The 21,992-nt window shown below is 48.8% G+C and overlaps 1 protein-coding gene across 1 annotated transcript in view; it reads left to right on the top strand.

The window, feature by feature from the left end:
- The window catches only part of NOL8 (nucleolar protein 8), a 559,501-nt gene that overhangs the window by 255,042 nt on the left and 282,467 nt on the right, over positions 1-21,992 (top strand). The window contains exon 9 of the mRNA XM_082265109.1: positions 646-739. Within this exon, the coding sequence (XP_082121235.1) occupies positions 646-739 (94 nt within the window). The remainder of the gene's footprint in view (positions 1-645; positions 740-21,992) is intronic.

Here is a 21,992-nt window from a genome sequence, read left to right on the forward strand (position 1 = left end):
TGTGTGTTATACGCCAATAAATACAATACATATATGGTCCATGTCATGAACTTCATGTAAAGTTATTGGCTTTAAGGCCACTCTTACATCTAGAGGAAAAGATATTTAACATCTACATATGGAAGAGATTCTTCACAGTAAGAGCTTTGAAAATGGGGAATAGGCTTCCTCAAGGAGTGATTCTGGCCCGCTCAGTAGCTTGTTTAAGAAAAGGGCTGGACACATTCTTGAATGCAGAAAATATTGGATATTAAATATTTATAGGTAGTAATCCCTGGGATTGTTGATCCAAGCAATATCTGCCTTCTGAGGGATCAGGAAGGATTTTTCTTTCCTTGCTAGAGCAAATTGAACCATGTTTTATACAGGGTTGTTTGCCTTCCACTAGATAATGTGTGTGTATAGGATTGTGTATGTGGAGGTTTTTAAAGTATGTATTCTGTTTTTTTTTTTTTTTTTCTGTTGGTTAAACTAAATGGACTTGCGTCTTTTTTTTTTTTTATTTATTTTTTTCCAACAGGACTATAATTCTTTAGTTTTTATTTTAGTGACCTAATACTGTGTGTGTTTTTGTGGTTAATTTATTGAACCTTTCTTTCACCATCTTTATTTTTATTTATTCTTTTGTTGCCTGTAATTGTGCAGCTTATGCAGTTGCAATCCCGCTTTGGAACAGATGACCGATTCAAAATGGACTCCCGATTTCTAGAGAGCAGCAGTGAGGATGAAGAAGCCTCAGGTAAGCAGAATGTTGGAAGCTAACAAGTTAAAAGACAGGGTTTATACAAAACTAATTTGTGTTGGTATTTTATGCTTTGTACAGTTGGGATTTCACTGTATTTTATTAAATTTACGAAGTAGCTTCCCATGAAGAAGTGACCTAAATCCTGAGGGTGCAGTAAAAGTCAAGAGGGACATTATGTAGCTTATAGTTTGTATGTATATATATGTGTGTGTGTGTGTGTGTGTGTGTATATATGTGTGTATATATATATAATGCACAGCCCTCAAATTTTCCGCTCGCATTTTGCGAGTGGAAAATTATGTAGGGCGAGCTCCGGGAGCCGCTCAGGGGAAGAGAGGAGAGGAAAGCCGGCCAGTCGAAGGATTGGATAATGTCAGAGCGGCGGATCATCCCGCTGTAACAGCTTTAATTGTAATTGCCGGGTACAAGGGATGTGTGGGAGGGAGGGACGGCTGCCCTGGGCGTCTGTGTCATGGGAGGTGGAGGGGGCGCTGCCAGGAGTGTTTCAGTGACTATACTGTAAGTTGACAGGAGAGAGCAGGATGTGCTCTCTCTCTCTTCTCGCCGGGCTTCACACTCCTGTCAATAGCGGTCGTCAGATCGGGGCTTCTTCTCACCTTAAAGAGTCAGAGTGGAGGTGGAGCGGAGGAGAAGACCATTCCTAAAGCTTTGCACGGACAGCTGGCGGGAGAGATGCGGCAGCAGAAAGGGAAGAAGATTGCGGCTCAGGAAGGACACTGGATGTCAGATCCGGACTATACATATTATCCCCTGTCCTCTGAGTCAAAGCAAGCAATGTGGAAAGGGGGCGGGTAACAAACTCTGTATAGTCCCGATCTGACATCCAGTGTCATTCCTGAGCCGCAATCTTCTTCCCCTTCTGCAGCCGCATCTCTCCCGCCAGCTGTCCGTGCAAAGCTTTAGGAATAGGAATCGGCTTCTCTTAGGCTCCTCCTCCGCTCTGACATATGAAGAGGAGAAGGAGCCTCAGAAGAGGAGGATCACAGAGGGATGTGCTGCGCTGTATCTGAGGTCTGCATGCTGGAGGGGGAACTGCACTGAGGGCACAAATCTTATCCTGTCACCTCTCAAATTCCCATCTCAGCACAATTCCCCCCCCCCCCTATCTCAGCACAATCCCCCCCTCCTAGCACAATTCCCCCCATCTCAGCACAATCCCCCCCCTCCTAGCACAATCCCCCCCCCCCCCATCTCCGCACATTCCCCCCCCCCCCTCCCATATTGATCCCACCTAGAAGTAATCATCTTCTCCCCACCTACTACAAATTCTCTTTTCTCTGTCGCTCATTGACAGACGCAGTCCTCTTTGATTAATATCAAATTGGGTTATACTGCCCTCTACAGGAGTAGGACACTAGGCAAAAGAAAACGTTCTGGCCACACCTTAGGGGCAGGCCCAGAGGGTATATCCTCTCTCTCTCTGCTACAGGATGTCAGTTTTTTCTGTCTAGTCAGGAGTAAGGACCTAAGGATCTTTGGTCCTGGCAAGATTTTTTAGATACATTTTTTTTTTTTAGGCAGCTTTTTTCTCCATTTGTTCCTGTGAGATCTTCAAGCAATTATGCTAGATCTGGGCGACGGGCTGGATTTTGAGGTCCAGTGGTCACCCCAGCCGGCCTACAAGCGCGTGCAGATTCCAGCTCCGCGCTGGATCGGCCGCAACACATTTAAACAATTTTGCTGGAGCTGGGCGACGGGCTGGATATTAAGATCCAGTGGTCACCCTAGTCAGCCTATGAGCGCGTGCAGGCCCTAGCTCCGCGCTGGGTCGGCCGCGACATAGTCCCACTGGACGGGGACTGGCCCTGCGAGTTAAACGTCTCGCCGGGACGCCGACGCCCATTCGCGGCGTCCGTATTGGTCGACAGCCCCCCCACCTCGGTGGAGAGGGGTTCTGTTAGGAGTGGGTGCCCGCCGGTTCAGGTATGGTGAGTAGTGTTTTCCCCCTCTCCCCTGTCGGGTTTTGGGAATGGACACGGGCCCCTCTGTGGATGGTCGGACCCTCTTGATCCTGGGTCCCCCCTCTATCCTATAGCATGTGTCACAGATCTCCCTCTTGAGTCTGATTTGGTGAATAAGAACCAGGAGGCTTGGTTTGGGAGCTGACTATCTGATAGTCACTGTAAAGAGTGGGCACTGTAAAGGGACCATGACTGAGGTCAGGGGCTGGCGTTACTATTTAAGATGGCCATGTAAGAGGGTGATATGATCCTACCTTATGCATAAGGTTGCAATTACCTGGACTACCGCCATCTACCGCCGCCATCCTCCTGCAGGCCGCACACCTCCCGCAGGCCGCTGCCTTCCTTCCGCAGGCCGCACGTTTTAGCAGGCCGCCGCCATCTTTCCACAGGAGCAGGCCGCCGCCATCCTCCCGCAGTTCGCGCGGGGCCGCCATTTTGGCGTTGCCTGGTGTCTCCTGCATGGGGGCGGCCATTTTGGAGACGCCCAGCTACCTCGAGGAGTAGCAGGGGCAGCGCCGGAAGGCGTGTAAAGGGGCGGAGCCGCCTCCTTTACCCGGGAAAACGATCCACAAGACTTCCTGTCTGTAAAGGACAGCGCTGAGAGCAGTTTGGTAGAAGCTTCTGTGCATCAGGTGGTGAGCCCTTGGGGTCTCTCTCTGTGGGGGTCCGAAGCAGGTAACACTGAGGGGCGCTGTTGCGCTGGGGATTACAAAAAAAAAAAGTTTTTTTCTTTTGCAATTTTTGTTTGCTGGCAAGTGTCTTGGATTAGTCATGGACCCTGCCACACATGTATCCCCACTTGATCCCCTCGAGGTGGCCGCAGGACCCTCCAGTTCCCCACTTATGATTGATGCATTGTCAGCGGTTTGGAGTCTTTTGTATCCTGGGTGGAGGTGGCCTGTCAGGGACGGGGGGCAAGAAAGCGACCCCCGCCTACCCCTATTTCATCTGACACTTCAGATACGGATTCTGAGCCTGTCACTGCAGCTTCAGGTCCCTCTTCGGGGGCTGCTGTCTCGGGTACGGTCTCCTCAGACAGTGAGGACGTTTCTGCCTCCGCCATAGCACAAGAAGAAGCGATGGTGGATGCACTAGTTGTCTGTCCGGGAAACCTTAAGTCTTGAGGTTACACCGGCAGAGGTAGCTGATACTGAAATTCCTTTTGGTACTAGCAAGCCTACCAAAATGGCGACGGTTTTTCCCTTGCCCAAATGTTTTGGTAATCTAATTAAAGAAGAATGGGGTCGTCCGAAACGAACCCCTGCTATTTCCAAACGCATTGCTAGGCGCTATCCGTTTGAGGAATCCCTCCTTAAAAAATGGACGGTACCACCATTGGTGGACTCACCGATTTCCAGAATAAATAAAGCCACTGTTATCCCGTTGGAGGACGCTCCGTCCTTTAGGGATCCGGTGGATCGTAAGGTGGAAGGGGTATCCCGCTCCATTTTTTCCCTGATAGGGTCAGCCTTTAGGCCAGTGGTTGCCATTGGTTTAGTTTCACAAACTTTGACAGAATGGACCAAGTTGTTACGCCGTGACCTAGAGGGGAGAAGTATCCCCCCGGCAGTATCAGATTTGCTGGAGCAGATGATACAAGGGTTACAGTTCGTCTGTGACGCCGCTCTGGACGCCACTCCATTGTTGGGGCGTGCATCGGTTTCAGCAGTGGTCCTCAGACGTGTGTTGTGGTTAAAGTGCTGGTCGGCAGATCAAGGTTCCAAAAAAGCTTTGGCTAATCTCCCCTTTCAAGGGAATCGCCTGTTTGGGGCCACCTTGGATGAGATTATCAAGGATCTCACTGGGGGCAAGAGCACTTTTTTGCCACAGACTGCTAAGGGTAAAGGACCTCGTAACAGACGAGGACCTTCCTTTTCTGCTCCTAAAAAGTTTTTTCGTCCCGCTGGGGCGGGCAATAATGCGAAGCCCTCCAAAGCCCCTTCAGGGGGTTTCAAAGGGCGCTGGTCGGGTAAACAAAAGTCCAGCTCAGCCAAACCTGAAGATAAGACCAATACAGCCTGAAGGTGCGCCCCCACCCATCTCTGGGGTGGGGGGACGTCTTCAACGGTTTCCGGATCCATGGCTTTCCAGAATCCCGGACAAATGGGTTCGCGAAGTCATACGGTCGGGATACAAGATCGGTGCGATTCTTCCCTTCCAATATTCGACTATCCCCGGATCGCTTAAAAGCTTTGCGGGGGGCAGTAATGGACTTGATGCAACAAGGTAGTGGTATTTTCCGTTCCTTGGACAGAACGTTTTCAGGGGTTCTATTCAAACCTGTTCACAATACCCAGGAAGGCAAGGTGCGTCCAATTCTGGACTTGAGAGCACTCAATTGTTTTGTCCGGGTACAAAAATTCAAGATGGAGTCCATCCGAACAGTAGTGGCCTCCCTGCATCAGGGGGATTTCCTGGCGTCCATAGACATCAAGGATGCCTATCTTCATATCCCCATCTTCGCAGGACATCAGCGTTTTCTTCGCTTTTCCGTAGGAGAGAACCATTATCAGTTTGCGGCGTTACCCTTTGGTCTCGCCACTGCTCCTCGGGTCTTCACAAAGGTGTTGGCCCCAGTTTTGGCGCTGTTGCGACAGAGGGGCATTTCGGTCCTAGGCTATCTAGACGACCTTCTACTCCGTGCGGAGTCTCCGCAGGCTCTGTTGCTAAACTTGCAGATCACGATGATCTCTTTGGAAGAGTTCGGATGGCTGGTGAACCGGCAAAAATCATCCCTGGTTCCCACCAGGAGACTGAACTATCTGGGCCTAACTTTGGATACATCCTTGGCAAGAGTGTTTCTCCTTGCGGAGAAACTCCAGAAGATTCATTCAACGATTCAGATGTTGCTGTCCGTCAACTGGCCTTCCCTTCGGACTTGCATGAGGGTCCTGGGACTGATGGTGGCCTCCTTCGAGGCAGTACCGTTTGCCCAGTCTCATACCTGAATTCTCCAAAAGGAGATTCTTCTCAAATGGAATTGGAATCCCGATTCCCTGGACAATCGGATCCGGTTGAGCGAGCGAACCAGGGAGTCTCTGGTCTGGTGGCTTCGGTCTCCGATGCTCAGCCAGGGGAAGTCATTTCTTCCGATAGAATCCAGGTTACCGATAAATGTATTGGAACTGAGAGCGATCAGACTTTGTCTGATTTACTGGACCGAGCAGCTCCAGGGCAGCCCGGTTCGGATCCAGTCGGACAATGCCACGGCCGTGGCTTATGTCAATCACCAAGGGGGCACCAAGAGTGTCCTGGCGGCCATCGAAGTGGCCAGCATTCTTCGTTGGGCGAAACGGTTTGCTCCGGCTCTCTCCGCTGTATTCATTCCGGGGGTGGAAAATTGGCAGGCAGAATATCTCAGCATCAGATTCTGGATCAAGGGGAATGGTCTCTTCATCCAGAGGTGTTTCACCAGCTGTGCCTTCATTGGGGCACCCCGGATGTGGATCTGTTGGCATCTCGGCTCAACAGGAAGGTGCGGAGGTTTGTAGCCCGCTCCCGAGATCCTCTAGTGGACGCAGCAGACGCGCTGGTCGCCCCGTGGGGACAGTATCAGCTACTGTATGCCTTCCCTCCTCTCAAGTTGCTGCCGAAACTTCTTCGCAGGATAGAGGTGGAGGGAATTCCAGTTATCCTGGTAGCTCCGGACTGGCCTCGTCGGGCCTGGTACGCAGACTTGGTCAGGCTGGTCGCGGACGCTCCTTGGAGACTTCCTCTCAGGGAGGATCTGCTGTCTCAGGGACCTATCTTCCATCCTGCTTTACAATCGCTGGCTTTAATAGCCTGGCTATTGAGACCCAGGTGCTGAAGGACAAGGGGTTGTCAGCTTCAGTTATTCCTACTCTAAAGCAAGGAAAGCGACTTCCAGAAAAGTCTATCATCGCACATGGAAGTCTTATATTGCGTGGTGTGAATCCCTTGGATTTCCTCCACGTGCCTATTCGGTGACCCGAATCTTGGCTTTTCTGCAACAGGGGGTTGAGCAGAAGCTGGCCTTGAGTACTATCAAGGGTCAGGTTTCAGCGCTAGCAATCTTCTTTCAGAAGCCTCTGGCTGCTCATTCCTTGGTGCGGAATTTCATCCAGGGGGTGCGGCACCTGGCTCCACCAGTGCGCGCGCCCTTACCGCCCTGGGATCTTAATTTGGTGTTGTCGGTTCTTCAGAAACCTCCCTTTGAAAATATTAGGGAGATTCCCTTGCTTACGTTATCCCAGAAGGTGGCCTTCTTGGTGGCCATCACTTCTGCACGCAGGGTGTCGGAACTGGCCGCATTATCTTGTCGTTCCCCATATCTGGTGGTTCATAGGGTAAGGTGGTTCTTCGTCCGAATCCATCCTTCCTTCCTAAGGTGGTTTCAGAGTTTCATCTGAATGAGGATATTGTGCTACCTTCCCTGTGTCCTAAGCCCAGTCATCCTCGGGAGTTTGCGTTACACTCCTTGGATGTGGTTCGGGCAATCGGGGTATACTTGAAAACTACGGACTCGTTTCGTAAGACGGATTCACTTTTTGTGATCACGGATGGCCCCAAAAAGGGGTTGCCTGCATCTGCCGCGACTATCTCCAGATGGATCAGACAGACGGTGGTACAGGCTTATTCTATTAAGGGTCGGAATCCTCAGTTCCCTGTTAAGGCGCACTCCACTCGGGCGCTTGGTGCTTCCTGGGCCTTCCGCCATCAGGCGTCAGTGGTTCAGGTTTACAAGGCGGCTACCTGGTCGTCGGTTCATACCTTTACAAAATTTTATATGGTTGATGTGATGGCATCGGCGAATGCCTCTTTTGGCTGCAAGGTTCTGCAGGCCGCAATTTGAGGAGACCGTTGGTCTACCTCAAGGGTTTTCAGTTGAGTCTCATCCTTTTGTCTGATGAGCCTTTAAGACTTCTAGTTGGCACCGGTTGGGCCTTCTAGATTGGATTTTGATTTCCATTATGCCACCCCTCATTTGTGGCACTGCTTTGGGACGTCCCAATTTGATATTAATCAAAGAGGACTACGTCTGTCAATGAGCGACAGAGAAAATCCCACCTAATGCTCTTCAGCCCCCCCTCCAGCCCCCCCCCCAGTGCTTTTAAGCCCCACTTCAGCCCCCCAGTGCTCTTCAGCCCCCCCCCCAGTGCCCTTCAGCCCCCCCACCCCGTGCTCTTCCGCCCCCCGCCCTCAAGACCCTTGATGGGCACTGATTAGGCTGCACTGATGGGCACTGAAAACGTTGTTAATATTTATTTCTCTAGCGCTCATTGACAGACGTAGTCCTCGGTGATACAGCACCTTCGGGTTATGTTGCCTCAACATGAGCAGGACTAGACAGGAAATTAAAAAGCTCTGGCCACACCCTAGGGGCAGTCCCAGAGGGTATATCCTCTCTCTCTCTGCCTCAGCAAATCAGTTATTTTCTGTCTAGTTAGGAGTAAGGACCTAGATACCTTGCTGGGATCTTAGGTCCTGGCAAGATTTTTTTTTAGACAGCTTTTTTTTTCTCCAGTGTTCCTGTGAGATCTTCAAGCAAGAAAGCTGAACTGGGCGACGGGCTGGATGTTGAGATCCGGTGGTCACCCCAGTTCAGCCTACGAGCGCGTGCAGGCCATAGCTCCGCGCTGGGTCGGCCGCGACAAAGTCCTATTAAAGGACTGACCCTGCAAGTTAAACGTCTCGCTGAAACGCCAAAGACCATGAGTCACGGCGTCCATATCGGTCGACAGCCCTCCCGCCCCGGTGGAGAGGGGTACTGTCAGGAGTTGGTGCCCGCCTGGTTCCGGTATGGTGAGTAGTATGTTCCCCCTTTTTCCCCTGACGGGTCTTGTGGTGAACGCGGGCCCCTCTCTGTATGGTAAGATAGAGTCCCTCTCTATCCTATAAATGACACAGATCCCCCTACTTTGAGTGTGATTTTATGTGCAAAAAGCCAGGAGGCTTGGTTTGGGAGCTAACAATCTAATTGTATACATGTTAAAAAGATTGTAATCAGTGGCATTCTGGGAATCTTACGGTGATAAGAATAAGCTACCTACCAGTCAGAAGCCACGGACATGTAGACTGCCTTCCTAATCAGATCTCCAGCTATTAGCAGGCCTCCCGAATGGCCATGCGGTCCGCCAACCACGCCAAATCCCCATGCAGAGAGAGTGTTGTGTGCCCTGCAGCACACCGCTATTCAGTACAGGCCGCCGCCATTTTTTTTGCTGGATCGCACGAGCCGCCATTTTGGCGTAGCCTCGTGTCTCCAGACGTTCCGTGGGAACTTCGTCTCAGGGAGTGTCTGTGGTCTCAAGGACCAATTTACCATCATGCTTTACAGTCGCTGGTTTTAATGGCCTGGCCATTGAGACCCAAGTACTGAAGGACAGAGGGTTGTCTACTTCAGTCATTCCTACCCTTATTAAAGCAAGGAAAGCGACTTCCAGCAAGGTCTATTATCACACATGGAAGACTTATATTGCGTGGTGCGAATCTTTAGGATTTCCTCCACGTACCTATTCGGTGACTTGAATATTGGCTTTTTTGCAACAAGGGGTTGAGCAGAAGCTAGCCTTGAGCTCCATCAAGGGTCAAGTTTCAGCATTAGCAATCTTCTTTCAGAAGCCTTTAGCTACCAAGTCCTTGGTGCGGAATTTCATCCAGGGGGTGCGGCACCTGGCTCCACCAGTCCGCGCGCCCTTACCGCCCTGGGATCTTAATTTGGTTTTGTCGGTTCTACAGAAACCTCCCTTTGAAAACATCAGGGAGATTCCCTTGCTTACTTTATCCCAGAAGGTGGCCTTCTTGGTGGCTATTACTTCTGCTCGCAGGGTGTCAGAACTGGCTGCATTATCATGCCAGTCCCCATACCTAGTGATTCATAGGGATAAGGTAGTACTTCATCCTAAGCCATCTTTTCTTCCTAAGGTGGTTTCAGATTTTCATCTGAATGAAGATATTGTACTACCTTCCTTGTGTCCTCAGCCCAAGCATCATCGGGAACATGCGTTGCATTCCTTAGATGTGGTTCGGGCAATCAGGGTATACCTGAAAGCTACGGAATCATTCCGTAAGACGGATTCACTTTTTGTGATCACGGATGGCCCCAGAAAGGGTTTGCCTGCATCTGCCGCGACCATTGCCAAATGGATTAGACAAACGGTGGTACAGGCTTATTCTATTAAGGGTCAGAGTCCTCCGTTCCCTGTTAGGGCGCACTCCACTCGAGCGCTCAGTACTTCCTGGGCCTTTCGCCATCAGGCGTCAGTGGTCCAGGTATGTAAGGCGGCCACCTGGTCGTCGGTACATACCTTTACAAAATTCTATAAAATTGATGTGACGGCATCGGCGGATGCCTCATTTGGCCGCAAGGTTTTGCAGGCCGCAATTTGAGGAGACCGGTGGTCTACCTCGAGGGTTTTTTCTGTTTGAAAAAAATAAAAAAAATAAAAATTTTTCTCTTTTTTGTTGAGTCTCATCATTAAGGATGAGCATTGTAAACTTCTAGTTGGCACCGGTTGGGCCTTCTAGATTGGGATTTGATTTTCATTTTCCCACCCCTCATTTGTGATACTGCTCTGGGACGTCCCGAAGGTGCTGTATCACCGAGGACTACGTCTGTCAATGAGCGCTAGAGAAAAATGGATTTTTGTAAAATCTTACCGTAAAATCCTTTTCTCTTAGCTCATTGACAGACGTAGTCCCTGCCCCTCTGTTTTTTGAGTTGGGTTGGGTTAAAATCTCTAAAGACTGCTTTTTCACATAACTGATTTGCTGAGGCAGAGAGAGAGAGGATATACCCTCTGGGACTGCCCCTAGGGTGTGGCCAGAGCTTTTTAATTTCCTGTCTAGTCCTGCTGCTGTGGAGGCAACATAACCCGAAGGTGCTGTATCACCGAGGACTACGTCTGTCAATGAGCTAAGAGAAAAGGATTTTACGGTAAGATTTTACAAAAATCCATTTTTTTTTGTAACTTATGCATTAATGCAAAAACATTTAACAGTGTAATTTTTTAAGATAATTTATGAGGGCGTGTTTAGGGGCGGAATTAGGGGCGGGGCAGTGTAGGAGTTGGGTGGGGCAACTGGTGGCGAGTAACCCTTAAGGCCTGTCTAGTAGCTCAGGACTTTAAATTTTGAGCCCTGCCTTCAATATAACCAGGTCTCAACAGTCCACTGTTGACTTCCAACACCAGGTAAAAGTAAAAGGTTAAAGTAGAGTTCCACCCTGTTTCACAACTTTACAGTTTGTTCGGGCTGTGCAGTCTCAATATCAATTGGGCATTTTTTTTTTTTTTTTGAGTTTCTTACCTTATTTCTACTTCATTATAATGTTCACTTCCTCCTTCTTCTTCCTTCTTCCCCCCTCCTCGGCTGTCGTCACTTCCTGTTTCGCATTGCCTCATGGGAGCTGTTTGTAATAACTCCCAGAAGGCAATGGGCAATCGGCCTCTCCTCATCTCGCGTTTTTTCAAAACCGGTGTTCCGTGAAAAAACCATACCCGTGAGAAAACCATACCCTCGTCACTTCCGGTTCAGCTACGGAGGGTATGGATTTCTCACGGTAGTTCCATTTGCGGCGCTTACATTAAAACACTTCCTCTGCAACATAAATCATCTCCGCTCTTCCCCTGTCACTTCCCTGATCTCCGGTAATAAATATAAAAGCAGATCACGGAGCCGTGATCGCCGTCATTTACCTCTCATACTCCCGCCGCCGCTTTTAGATTTATTACCGGAGATGAGGGAAGTGACAGCGATAGGAGAGGAGATGATTTATGTTGCAGCCGAACTGTTTTAATGTACCCGCCGCAAGCATTAAATTTCACACAGTGCCGTGAGTTTTTCCTAACCTCTGAGCATGCGCACTTGTCAAATTCTTTGATTGTCAATTAGGTATCCGGGGCTCTGAGCATGCGCACTGCTGCGCTGCTCAGCTGTTTCCCACAGGAAGTGACGAGGGTATGGTTTCTCCACGGGGTATGGAATTCTAACGTTACACCGGAAATGACGCAAGAGAGGCGGAGTAAAGCGCGTCCGGCGCCATCATTAATAAGGGAAACACTGCTATTTTTGCCAGTGTTACCCTTTTCATCCCAAAGAGCGGATTGGAGTGAGTTGCAGATCGATCAGCGCTTTGATTTTTGCAGCAAGCAATATGGATGGATGGGTGGGTGAATGACATGTCACAATTGTGATTTATACAGAGATGGAATGTACACTGATAGAGGCAGCAGAGATTGCATACATCATGGGATGGTCAGAGATTGCATACATCATGGGATGGTGAGAGATTGCATACATCATGGGATGGTGAGAGATTGCATACATCATGGGATGGTCAGAGATTGCATACATGGGTGGTCAGAGATTGCATACATCATGGGATGGTCAGAGATTGCATACATCATGGGATGGTCAGAGATTGCATACATCATGGGATGGTCAGAGATTGCATACATCATGGGATGGTCAGAGATTGCATACATCATGGGATGGTCAGAGATTGCATACATCATGGGATGGTCAGAGATTGCATACATGGGTGGTCAGAGATTGCATACATGGGTGGTCAGAGATTGCATACATCATGGGATGGTCAGAGATTGCATACATCATGGGATGGTCAGAGATTGCATACATCATGGGATGGTCAGAGATTGCATACATCATGGGATGGTCAGAGATTGCATACATCATGGGATGGTCAGAGATTGCATACATCATGGGATGGTCAGAGATTGCATACATCATGGGATGGTCAGAGATTGCATACATCATGGGATGGTCAGAGATTGCATACATCATGGGATGGTCAGAGATTGCATACATCATGGGATGGTCAGAGATTGCATACATCATGGGATGGTCAGAGATTGCATACATCATGGGATGGTCAGAGATTGCATACATCATGGGGTGGTCAGAGATTGCATGCATACATGGGTGGTCAGAGATTGCATACATCATGGGATGGTCAGAGATTGCATACATGGGTGGTCAGAGATTGCATACATCATGGGATGGTCAGAGATTGCATACATGGGTGGTCAGAGATTGCATACATCATGGGATGGTCAGAGATTGCATACATGGGTGGTCAGAGATTGCATACATGGGATGGTCAGAGATTGCATACATCATGGGATGGTCAGAGATTGCATACATCATGGGATGGTCAGAGATTGCATACATGGGTGGTCAGAGATTGCATACATGGGTGGTCAGAGATTGCATACATCATGGGATGGTCAGAGATTGCATACATCATGGGATGGTCAGAGATTGCATACATCGGTAGTCAGAGATTGCATACATGGGTAGTCAGAGATTGCATACTTCATGGGTGGTCAGAGATTGCATACTTCATGGGTGGTCAGAGATTGCATACTTCATGGGTGGTCAGAGATTGCATACTTCATGGGTGGTCAGAGATTGCATACTTCATGGGTGGTCAGAGATTGCATACTTCATGGGATGGTCAGAGATTGCATACATGATGGGATGGTCAGAGATTGCATACATGATGGGATGGTCAGAGATTGCATACATGATGGGATGGTCAGAGATTGCATACATCATGGGATGGTCAGAGATTGCATACATCATGGGATGGTCAGAGATTGCATACATCATGGGATGGTCAGAGATTGCATACATCATGGGATGGTCAGAGATTGCATACATCATGGGATGGTCAGAGATTGCATACATCATGGGATGGTCAGAGATTGCATACATCATGGGATGGTCCGAGATTGCATGCATACATGGGTGGTCAGGGATTGCATGCATACACATGGGTGGTCAGAGATTGCATACATCATGGGATGGTCAGAGATTGCATACATCATGGGATGGTCAGAGATTGCATACATCATGGGATGGTCAGAGATTGCATACATCATGGGATGGTCAGAGATTGCATACATCATGGGATGGTCAGAGATTGCATACATCATGGGATGGTCAGAGATTGCATACATGGGTGGTCAGAGATTGCATACATCATGGGATGGTCAGAGATTGCATACATCATGGGATGGTCAGAGATTGCATACATCATGGGATGGTCAGAGATTGCATACATCATGGGATGGTCAGAGATTGCATACATCATGGGATGGTCAGAGATTGCATACATCATGGGATGGTCAGAGATTGCATACATCATGGGATGGTCAGAGATTGCATACATGGGTGGTCAGAGATTGCATACATCATGGGATGGTCAGAGATTGCATACATGGGTGGTCAGAGATTGCATACATGGGATGGTCAGAGATTGCATACATCATGGGATGGTCAGAGATTGCATACATCATGGGATGGTCAGAGATTGCATACATGGGTGGTCAGAGATTGCATACATGGGTGGTCAGAGATTGCATACATCATGGGATGGTCAGAGATTGCATACATCATGGGATGGTCAGAGATTGCATACATCGGTAGTCAGAGATTGCATACATGGGTAGTCAGAGATTGCATACTTCATGGGTGGTCAGAGATTGCATACTTCATGGGTGGTCAGAGATTGCATACTTCATGGGTGGTCAGAGATTGCATACTTCATGGGTGGTCAGAGATTGCATACTTCATGGGATGGTCAGAGATTGCATACATGATGGGATGGTCAGAGATTGCATACATGATGGGATGGTCAGAGATTGCATACATGATGGGATGGTCAGAGATTGCATACATCATGGGATGGTCAGAGATTGCATACATCATGGGATGGTCAGAGATTGCATACATCATGGGATGGTCAGAGATTGCATACATCATGGGATGGTCAGAGATTGCATACATCATGGGATGGTCAGAGATTGCATACATCATGGGATGGTCAGAGATTGCATACATCATGGGATGGTCCGAGATTGCATGCATACATGGGTGGTCAGAGATTGCATGCATACACATGGGTGGTCAGAGATTGCATACATCATGGGATGGTCAGAGATTGCATACATCATGGGATGGTCAGAGATTGCATACATCATGGGATGGTCAGAGATTGCATACATCATGGGATGGTCAGAGATTGCATACATCATGGGATGGTCAGAGATTGCATACATCATGGGATGGTCAGAGATTGCATACATCATGGGATGGTCAGAGATTGCATACATCATGGGATGGTCGGAGATTGCATACATCATGGGATGGTCGGAGATTGCATACATCATGGGATGGTCGGAGATTGCATACATCACGGGACGGTCGGAGATTGCATACATCACGGGACGGTCGGAGATTGCATACATCACGGGACGGTCGGAGATTGCATACATCACGGGACGGTCAGAGATTGCATACATCACGGGACGGTCAGAGATTGCATACATCACGGGACGGTCAGAGATTGCATACATCACGGGACGGTCAGAGATTGCATACATCACGGGACGGTCAGAGATTGCATACATCACGGGACGGTCAGAGATTGCATACATCACGGGACGGTCAGAGATTGCATACATCACGGGACGGTCAGAGATTGCATACATCACGGGACGGTCAGAGATTGCATACATCACAGTATGGTCAGAGATTGCATACATCACGGGATGGTCAGAGATTGCATACATCACGGGATGGTCAGAGATTGCATACATGGGTGGTCAGAGATTGCATACATGGGTGGTCAGAGATTGCATACATGGGTGGTCAGAGATTGCATACATCATAGGATGGTCCGAGATTGCATGCATACATGGGTGGTCAGAGATTGCATACATCATGGGATGGTCAGAGATTGCATATATGGGTGGTCAGAGATTGCATACATCGTGGGATGGTCAGAGATTGCATACATCGTGGGATGGTCAGAGATTGCATACATCGTAATACACGTAATAGCTGGCAGTATGTTTCTCTCTGTCTCTCTCTCTCTCTCTCTCTCTCTCTCTCTTGTGTCTTCCTGGAGGCGGGGAAGGGATATAGAGTGTGGCAACTTCCTCCTGAGCCAACGTTTCTATAGCAACCTGTACTATGCCTAAAGCATGGTACTGCCCATGTGCGGGATTTCTTGCTGCATTCTGGGTAGCCAGAATGAACAGCAATCAGGAAGAAGGTCAGGAAGTCTTACACTGCTGCTTCAAACGCCCTTAGTAAAGATGACAATGCACAGGCAGCAGTTTTAAAAGTAAGATTTTCACTAAACAAATACACTGTTCAACTCATAAATATGCAAATAGAGGTTTTGTGAAGCGAGATGTATTAATATTAATGTGCTATTTTTGTTAAAAAAATTATTCTGAGGTTCTGAGGGTGGAACTCCGCTTTAAAGGCTAAAACAAAACAAAAAAAAAACAAATGCAACATCATATTTGGTAAGTTGCAAGTATAATTTCTCTATCGCTCATTGACAGACGTAGTCCTCGGTGATACAGCACCTTCGGGTTATGTTGCCTCCACAGGAGCAGGACTAGACAGGAAATTAAAATGCTCTGGCCACACCCTAGGGGCAGTCCCAGAGGGTATATCCTCTCTCTCTCTGCCTCAGCAAATCAGTTATTTTCTGTCTAGTTAGGAGTAAGGACCTAGATACCTTGCTGGGATCTTCGGTCCTGGCAAGATTTTTTTTCTTAAAAAGATTTTTTAGACAGCTTTTTTCTCCAGTGTTCCTGTGAGATCTTCAAGCAAGAAAGCTGAACTGGGCGACGGGCTGGATGTTGAGATCCGGTGGTCACCCCAGTTCAGCCTACGAGCGCGTGCAGGCCATAGCTCCGCGCTGGGTCGGCCGCGACAAAGTCCCATTAAGGGACTGACCCCGCGAGTTAAACGTCTCGCTGAAACGCCAAAGACCATGAGTCACGGCGTCCGTATTGGTCGACAGCCCTCCCGCCCCGGTGGAGAGGGGTACTGTCAGGAGTTGGTGCCCGCCTGGTTCCGGTATGGTGAGTAGTATGTTCCCCCTTTTCCCCCTGACGGGTCTTGTGGTGAACGCGGGCCCCTCTCTGTATGGTAAGATAGAGTCCCCCTCTATCCTATAACATGGCACAGATCCCCCTACTTTGAGTGTGATTTTATGTGCAAAAAGCCAGGAGGCTTGGTTTGGGAGCTAACAATCTAATTGTATACATGTTTAAAAGATTGTAATCAGTGGCAGTCTGGGAATCTTACTGTGATAAGAATAAGGTACCTACCAGTCAGAAGCCACGGACATGTAGACTACCTTCCTAGTCAAATCTCCAGCTATAGCAGGCCTTCCGAACGGCCATGAGGTCCGCCAGGGCCGGTACCGCCAACCACGCCAAAAATCCCCATGCAGAGATAGTGTTGTGTGCTCTGCAGCACACCGCTATTCGGTACAGGCCGCCGCCATTTTTTTTGCTGGATTGCACGAGCCGCCATTTTGGCGTAGCCTCGTGTCTCCAGCATGGGGGGGCGGCCATGTTTGAGGTGATCCAAACACCTCGTGGAGCTAGGGGAGGCGCCGGAAGGCGTGCAGAGGGGCGGAGCCGCCTCCTTTCTTCCTGGGCAGCCAGCCAAAAGACTTCCTGTTTGTGAAGACAGCGCTGTAACCTGTTGCAGTTAAACTCTGAGCATCAAGTGGTGAGCCTGGGGGTCTATCTCTCTCTCTCTCTCTCGATCGATAGTTATCCCTAGCAGGTAACACTAAGGGGCTTTTGTGGCGCTGGGGGTCTGTGAAAAAAAAAAAGAAGTTTTTTATTTTTAAATTATATTATCCGGGAAGTTACTGGAATAATCATGGACCCTGCCACACAAATTCCCCCACCTGTTTCCCTCGAGGGGGCCACGGGACCCGCCGGTGCACAGAGTGTAGAGGCATTTACAGCAATTTTTGGAGTCTATGGTGGCTCGGGTGGAGGCGGCCTGTCAGGGACGAGGGTCAAGGAAGCGACCCCCGCCTACCCCTAAATTATCTGACACCTCTGACTCAGATTCAGAGATGGTCACTGCAGTTGCAGGTCCCTCTGCAAGGGCTGTTACCTCAGGTAAAGCTCCCTCAGACAGTGAGGAGGACGTTTCTTCTCCCGCTATAATTCAGGAAGAAGCATTGGTGGACGCACTAGTTGTGGCAGTGCAGGAAACCTTAAAACTTGAGGTTTTACCGGCAGAAGCAACTGATACAGAGATTCCTTTTGGTACTAACAAGCCCATCAAAACGGTGAAGGTTTTTCCTGTACCCAAGTGTTTTGGTAATAAGATTAAAGGAGAATTGGAGCATTCTAAACGTACCTTTACTATTTCCAAGCGTATTGCTAGACGCTATCCGTTTGAGGAATCCATCATTGAGAAATGGACGGTACCACCAGTGGTGGATCCACCTATTTCCAGGCTGAATAAAGCCACGGTTATCCCAGTGGAGGACACTTTGTCCTTTAAGGATCCGGTGGATCGAAAGATGGAAGCAGAGTCCCGCACCATCTTCTCTCTGATAGGGTCAGCATTTAGACCAGTAATTGTTATTGGTCTAGTTTCCCAGACACTTACGGAATGGGCGAGATTGGTACGCCAAGACCTTAGGGGAAAAGATATTCCCCAGGAAACATCTGATTTGATGGAACAGATTATACAAGGGCTACAGTTTATCTGTGACGCAGCCTTGGACACTACTCCCCTATTAGGGCATGCATCTATGTCAGCGGTAATCCTCAGACGTGTGCTGTGGTTAAAATGCTGGTCAGCTGACCTAGGTTCCAAAAAGACCTTGACGAATCTCCCCTTTCAGGGGAATCGTCTATTTGGGGCCACCCTAGATGAAATAATTAAGGATGCCACTGGGGGCAAGAGCACTTTTTTGCCACAGGCTGCTAAAGCTAAGGGACCTCGCAACAAGCGAGGACCTTTCTTTACCGCCCATAAAGGGTTCGCACGCCCGGCTGGAACAAGCGGGAAAGGCAAGACTCCTCCAGGAGGGTTCAAGAAAGGCTGGTCGGACAAACAGAGGACCAACTCAGCCAAACCCGAAGCAAAGGAGTACACAGCCTGAAGGTGCGCCCCCACCCGGTTTGAGGGTGGGGGGACGTTTTCACCGGTATTCAGGACATTAGATCAAGCATCAACTACTACTACCGGTGCGATTCTTCCCTTCCAACATTTAAGTACTACAGGGAGCGGTAGTCACCGTTCCCTGAATAGATCTTTTCCTTTACCTTTTCCTAAGATTAGTCTCAATTCCCCACAGGAATCGGATCTGGTTGACCAGACAGGCCAAGAAGCCTCTAGCCGGGTGACTTCGGTCCCTGAGGTTCAACCAGAAAAGATCACCCTTCCTGATAGCAATCAGGTATCTGATAAATGTGTGGGAACAGAAAACGACCAGACTTTCTCGGATGGTCGGGGCCAGATAGCTCTAGGGACGCCTGGTTCAGATCCAGTCAGCACCAGTGGTCCTAGAAATTCTAGGCTGGCCTCGTCAAGCCGGCCTGGCCGACTTGGACAGGCTAGTCGCAGACGTTCCGTGGGAACTTCGTCTCAGGGAGTGTCTGTGGTCTCAAGGACCAATTTACCATCGTGCTTTACAGTCGCTGGTTTTAATGGCCTGGCCATTGAGACCCAAGTACTGAAGGACAGAGGTTGTCAGCTTCAGTCATTCCTACCCTTATTAAAGCAAGGAAAGCGACTTCCAGCAAGGTCTATTATCACACATGGAAGACTTATATTGCGTGGTGCGAATCTTTAGGATTTCCTCCACGTACCTATTCGGTGACTCGAATATTGGCTTTTTTGCAACAAGGGGTTGAGCAGAAGCTAGCCTTGAGCACCATCAAGGGTCAAGTTTCAGCATTAGCAATCTTCTTTCAGAAACCTTTAGCTACCAAGTCCTTGGTGCGGAATTTCATCCAGGGGGTGCGGCACCTGGCTCCACCAGTCCGCGCGCCCTTACCGCCCTGGGATCTTAATTTAGTTTTGTCGGTTCTACAGAAACCTCCCTTTGAAAACATCAGGGAGATTCCCTTGTTTACTTTATCCCAGAAGGTGGCCTTCTTGGTGGCTATCACTTCTGCTCGCAGGGTGTCAGAACTGGCTGCATTATCATGCCAGTCCCCATACCTAGTGATTCATAGGGATAAGGTAGTACTTCATCCTAAGCCATCCTTTCTTCCTAAGGTGGTTTCAGATTTTCATCTGAATGAAGATATTGTACTACCTTCCTTGTGTCCTCAGCCCAAGCATCATCGGGAACATGCGTTGCATTCCTTGGATGTGGTTCGGGCAATCACAAGTATACCTGAAAGCTACGGAATCATTCCGTAAGACGGATTCACTTTTTGTGATCACGGATGGCCCCAGAAAGGGTTTGCCTGCATCTGCCGCGACCATTGCCAAATGGATTAGACAGACGGGTGGTACAGGCTTATTCTATTAAGGGTCAGAGTCCTCCGTTCCCTGTTAGGGCGCACTCCACTCGAGCGCTCAGTACTTCCTGGGCCTTTCGCCATCAGGCGTCAGTGATCCAGGTATGTAAGGCGGCCACCTGGTCGTCGGTACATACCTTTACAAAATTCTATAAAATTGATGTGACGGCATCGGCGGATGCCTCATTTGGCCGCAAGGTTTTGCAGGCCGCAATTTGAGGAGACCGGTGGTCTACCTCGAGAGTTTTTTTCTGTTTGAAAAATTTCTTTTTTGTTGAGTCTCATCATTAAGGATGAGCATTGTAAACTTCTAGTTGGCACCGGTTGGGCCTTCTAGATTGGGATTTGATTTCCATTTTCCCACCCCTCATTTGTGATACTGCTCTGGGACGTCCCGAAGGTGCTGTATCACCGAGGACTACGTCTGTCAATGAGCGATAGAGAAAAATGGATTTTTGTAAAATCTTACCGTAAAATCCTTTTCTCTTAGCTCATTGACAGACGTAGTCCCCGCCCCTCTGTTTTGGAGTTGGGTTAAAATTTCTAAAGACTGCTTTTTGACATAACTGATTTGCTGAGGCAGAGAGAGAGAGGATATATATACCCTCTGGGACTGCCCCTAGGGTGTGGCCAGAGCATTTTAATTTCCTGTCTAGTCCTGCTCCTGTGGAGGCAACATAACCCGAAGGTGCTGTATCACCGAGGACTACGTCTGTCAATGAGCTAAGAGAAAAGGATTTTACGGTAAGATTTTACAAAAATCCATTTTTTTTTATTGGTGGGGGGTATTTAACCCATTTGCTGCCATTGATTAGGCATACGGTGGTACACTATGCCTTACATTGGCTGCATACTTTAGTGACCCATGAGCTTGTAGCAGAACCTCTCCCCAGACTCTGCTGACAAGCAACTAAGCATTGCTATTCAATAAAAAAATGTGACTCCACCAAAACGCTTCAGAATTTCCAAACTACAGAGCCCTATCCGAAAATATTAAGATCTGGAAAAAGCTGCAAAAGCATTTTCTCCACTAAAAAAAAAAAAAAATCTATGCTCAGTAGCTCCTTAGTCAGCAGACCTACAAACGTATTTCCTGGCCACCTACATAGAACAGAGCCTCACTGTGTCACAATCCCTATATACTTGTAACTGCTTGGATGTGCACAGCTGTACACAAACACCTATGACTCCTAGGTGCAGAAATACACTCCTTCTTAAGGAGTCTTTCACACGGGCGATCCGATCAGATCCGCCTGTCAGTTTTTTAGGCGGATCTGATCAGATCCTCTATGGGGCAGCGGATGTTAGCGGAGACACCTCCGATGATACCCGCTGCCATCCGTATCCGATCCTGTCCGTGAAATCCAGACGGATGGAAACCCTATTCCGTTCAGGGATCGGATCTGATCGGACAGGCGGTCCGCTCTCATCCGATCCCCCATAGAGAGCAGCGGGAGCTGTGACACCTCCCTCTCCGCACTGCAAGCGGAGACGGAGCTGTCATCTGCCGGCTCAGCGGGGATCGGCGGATCGATCCTCGCTGAGCAGCACGGATCCGCCTACGGAGGCGGACCATGTGAAAGAGCCCTAATGGTTGTAGGGCTCTTTGCTACTGTGTGAATGAGGCCTAAAACAACACACACACACACATGCAAATCACATATGCTTACAACATACACTTATGCTATACAAACATAATAGTACTCCACTTTGTGTGTTGATGCACTGCAGTTTTATTTTCCCCAGTCATCTTCCAGGACGGCTCAATGAGAGATAGGCTCCGCCCTCCTAGCAGAGGAAACACAATCCACATTAGTTTAAATACAGGTGTGAGATGGACCCTCAGTATTTTGTATTTCCTCAGCCAGACAGGATCACTGAAAGAAGGCTGATATTCTTTTTCACTTTCAGGACTCTGTGTTAGGTGGCAGGAGCCTCCCGATCCTTGCCTCTGCTTAAACTAGG

This window comes from Pelophylax lessonae, assembly GCF_965119305.1.
Source record: "Pelophylax lessonae genome assembly, chromosome: 8".
NCBI lineage: Eukaryota > Metazoa > Chordata > Amphibia > Anura > Ranidae > Pelophylax > Pelophylax lessonae.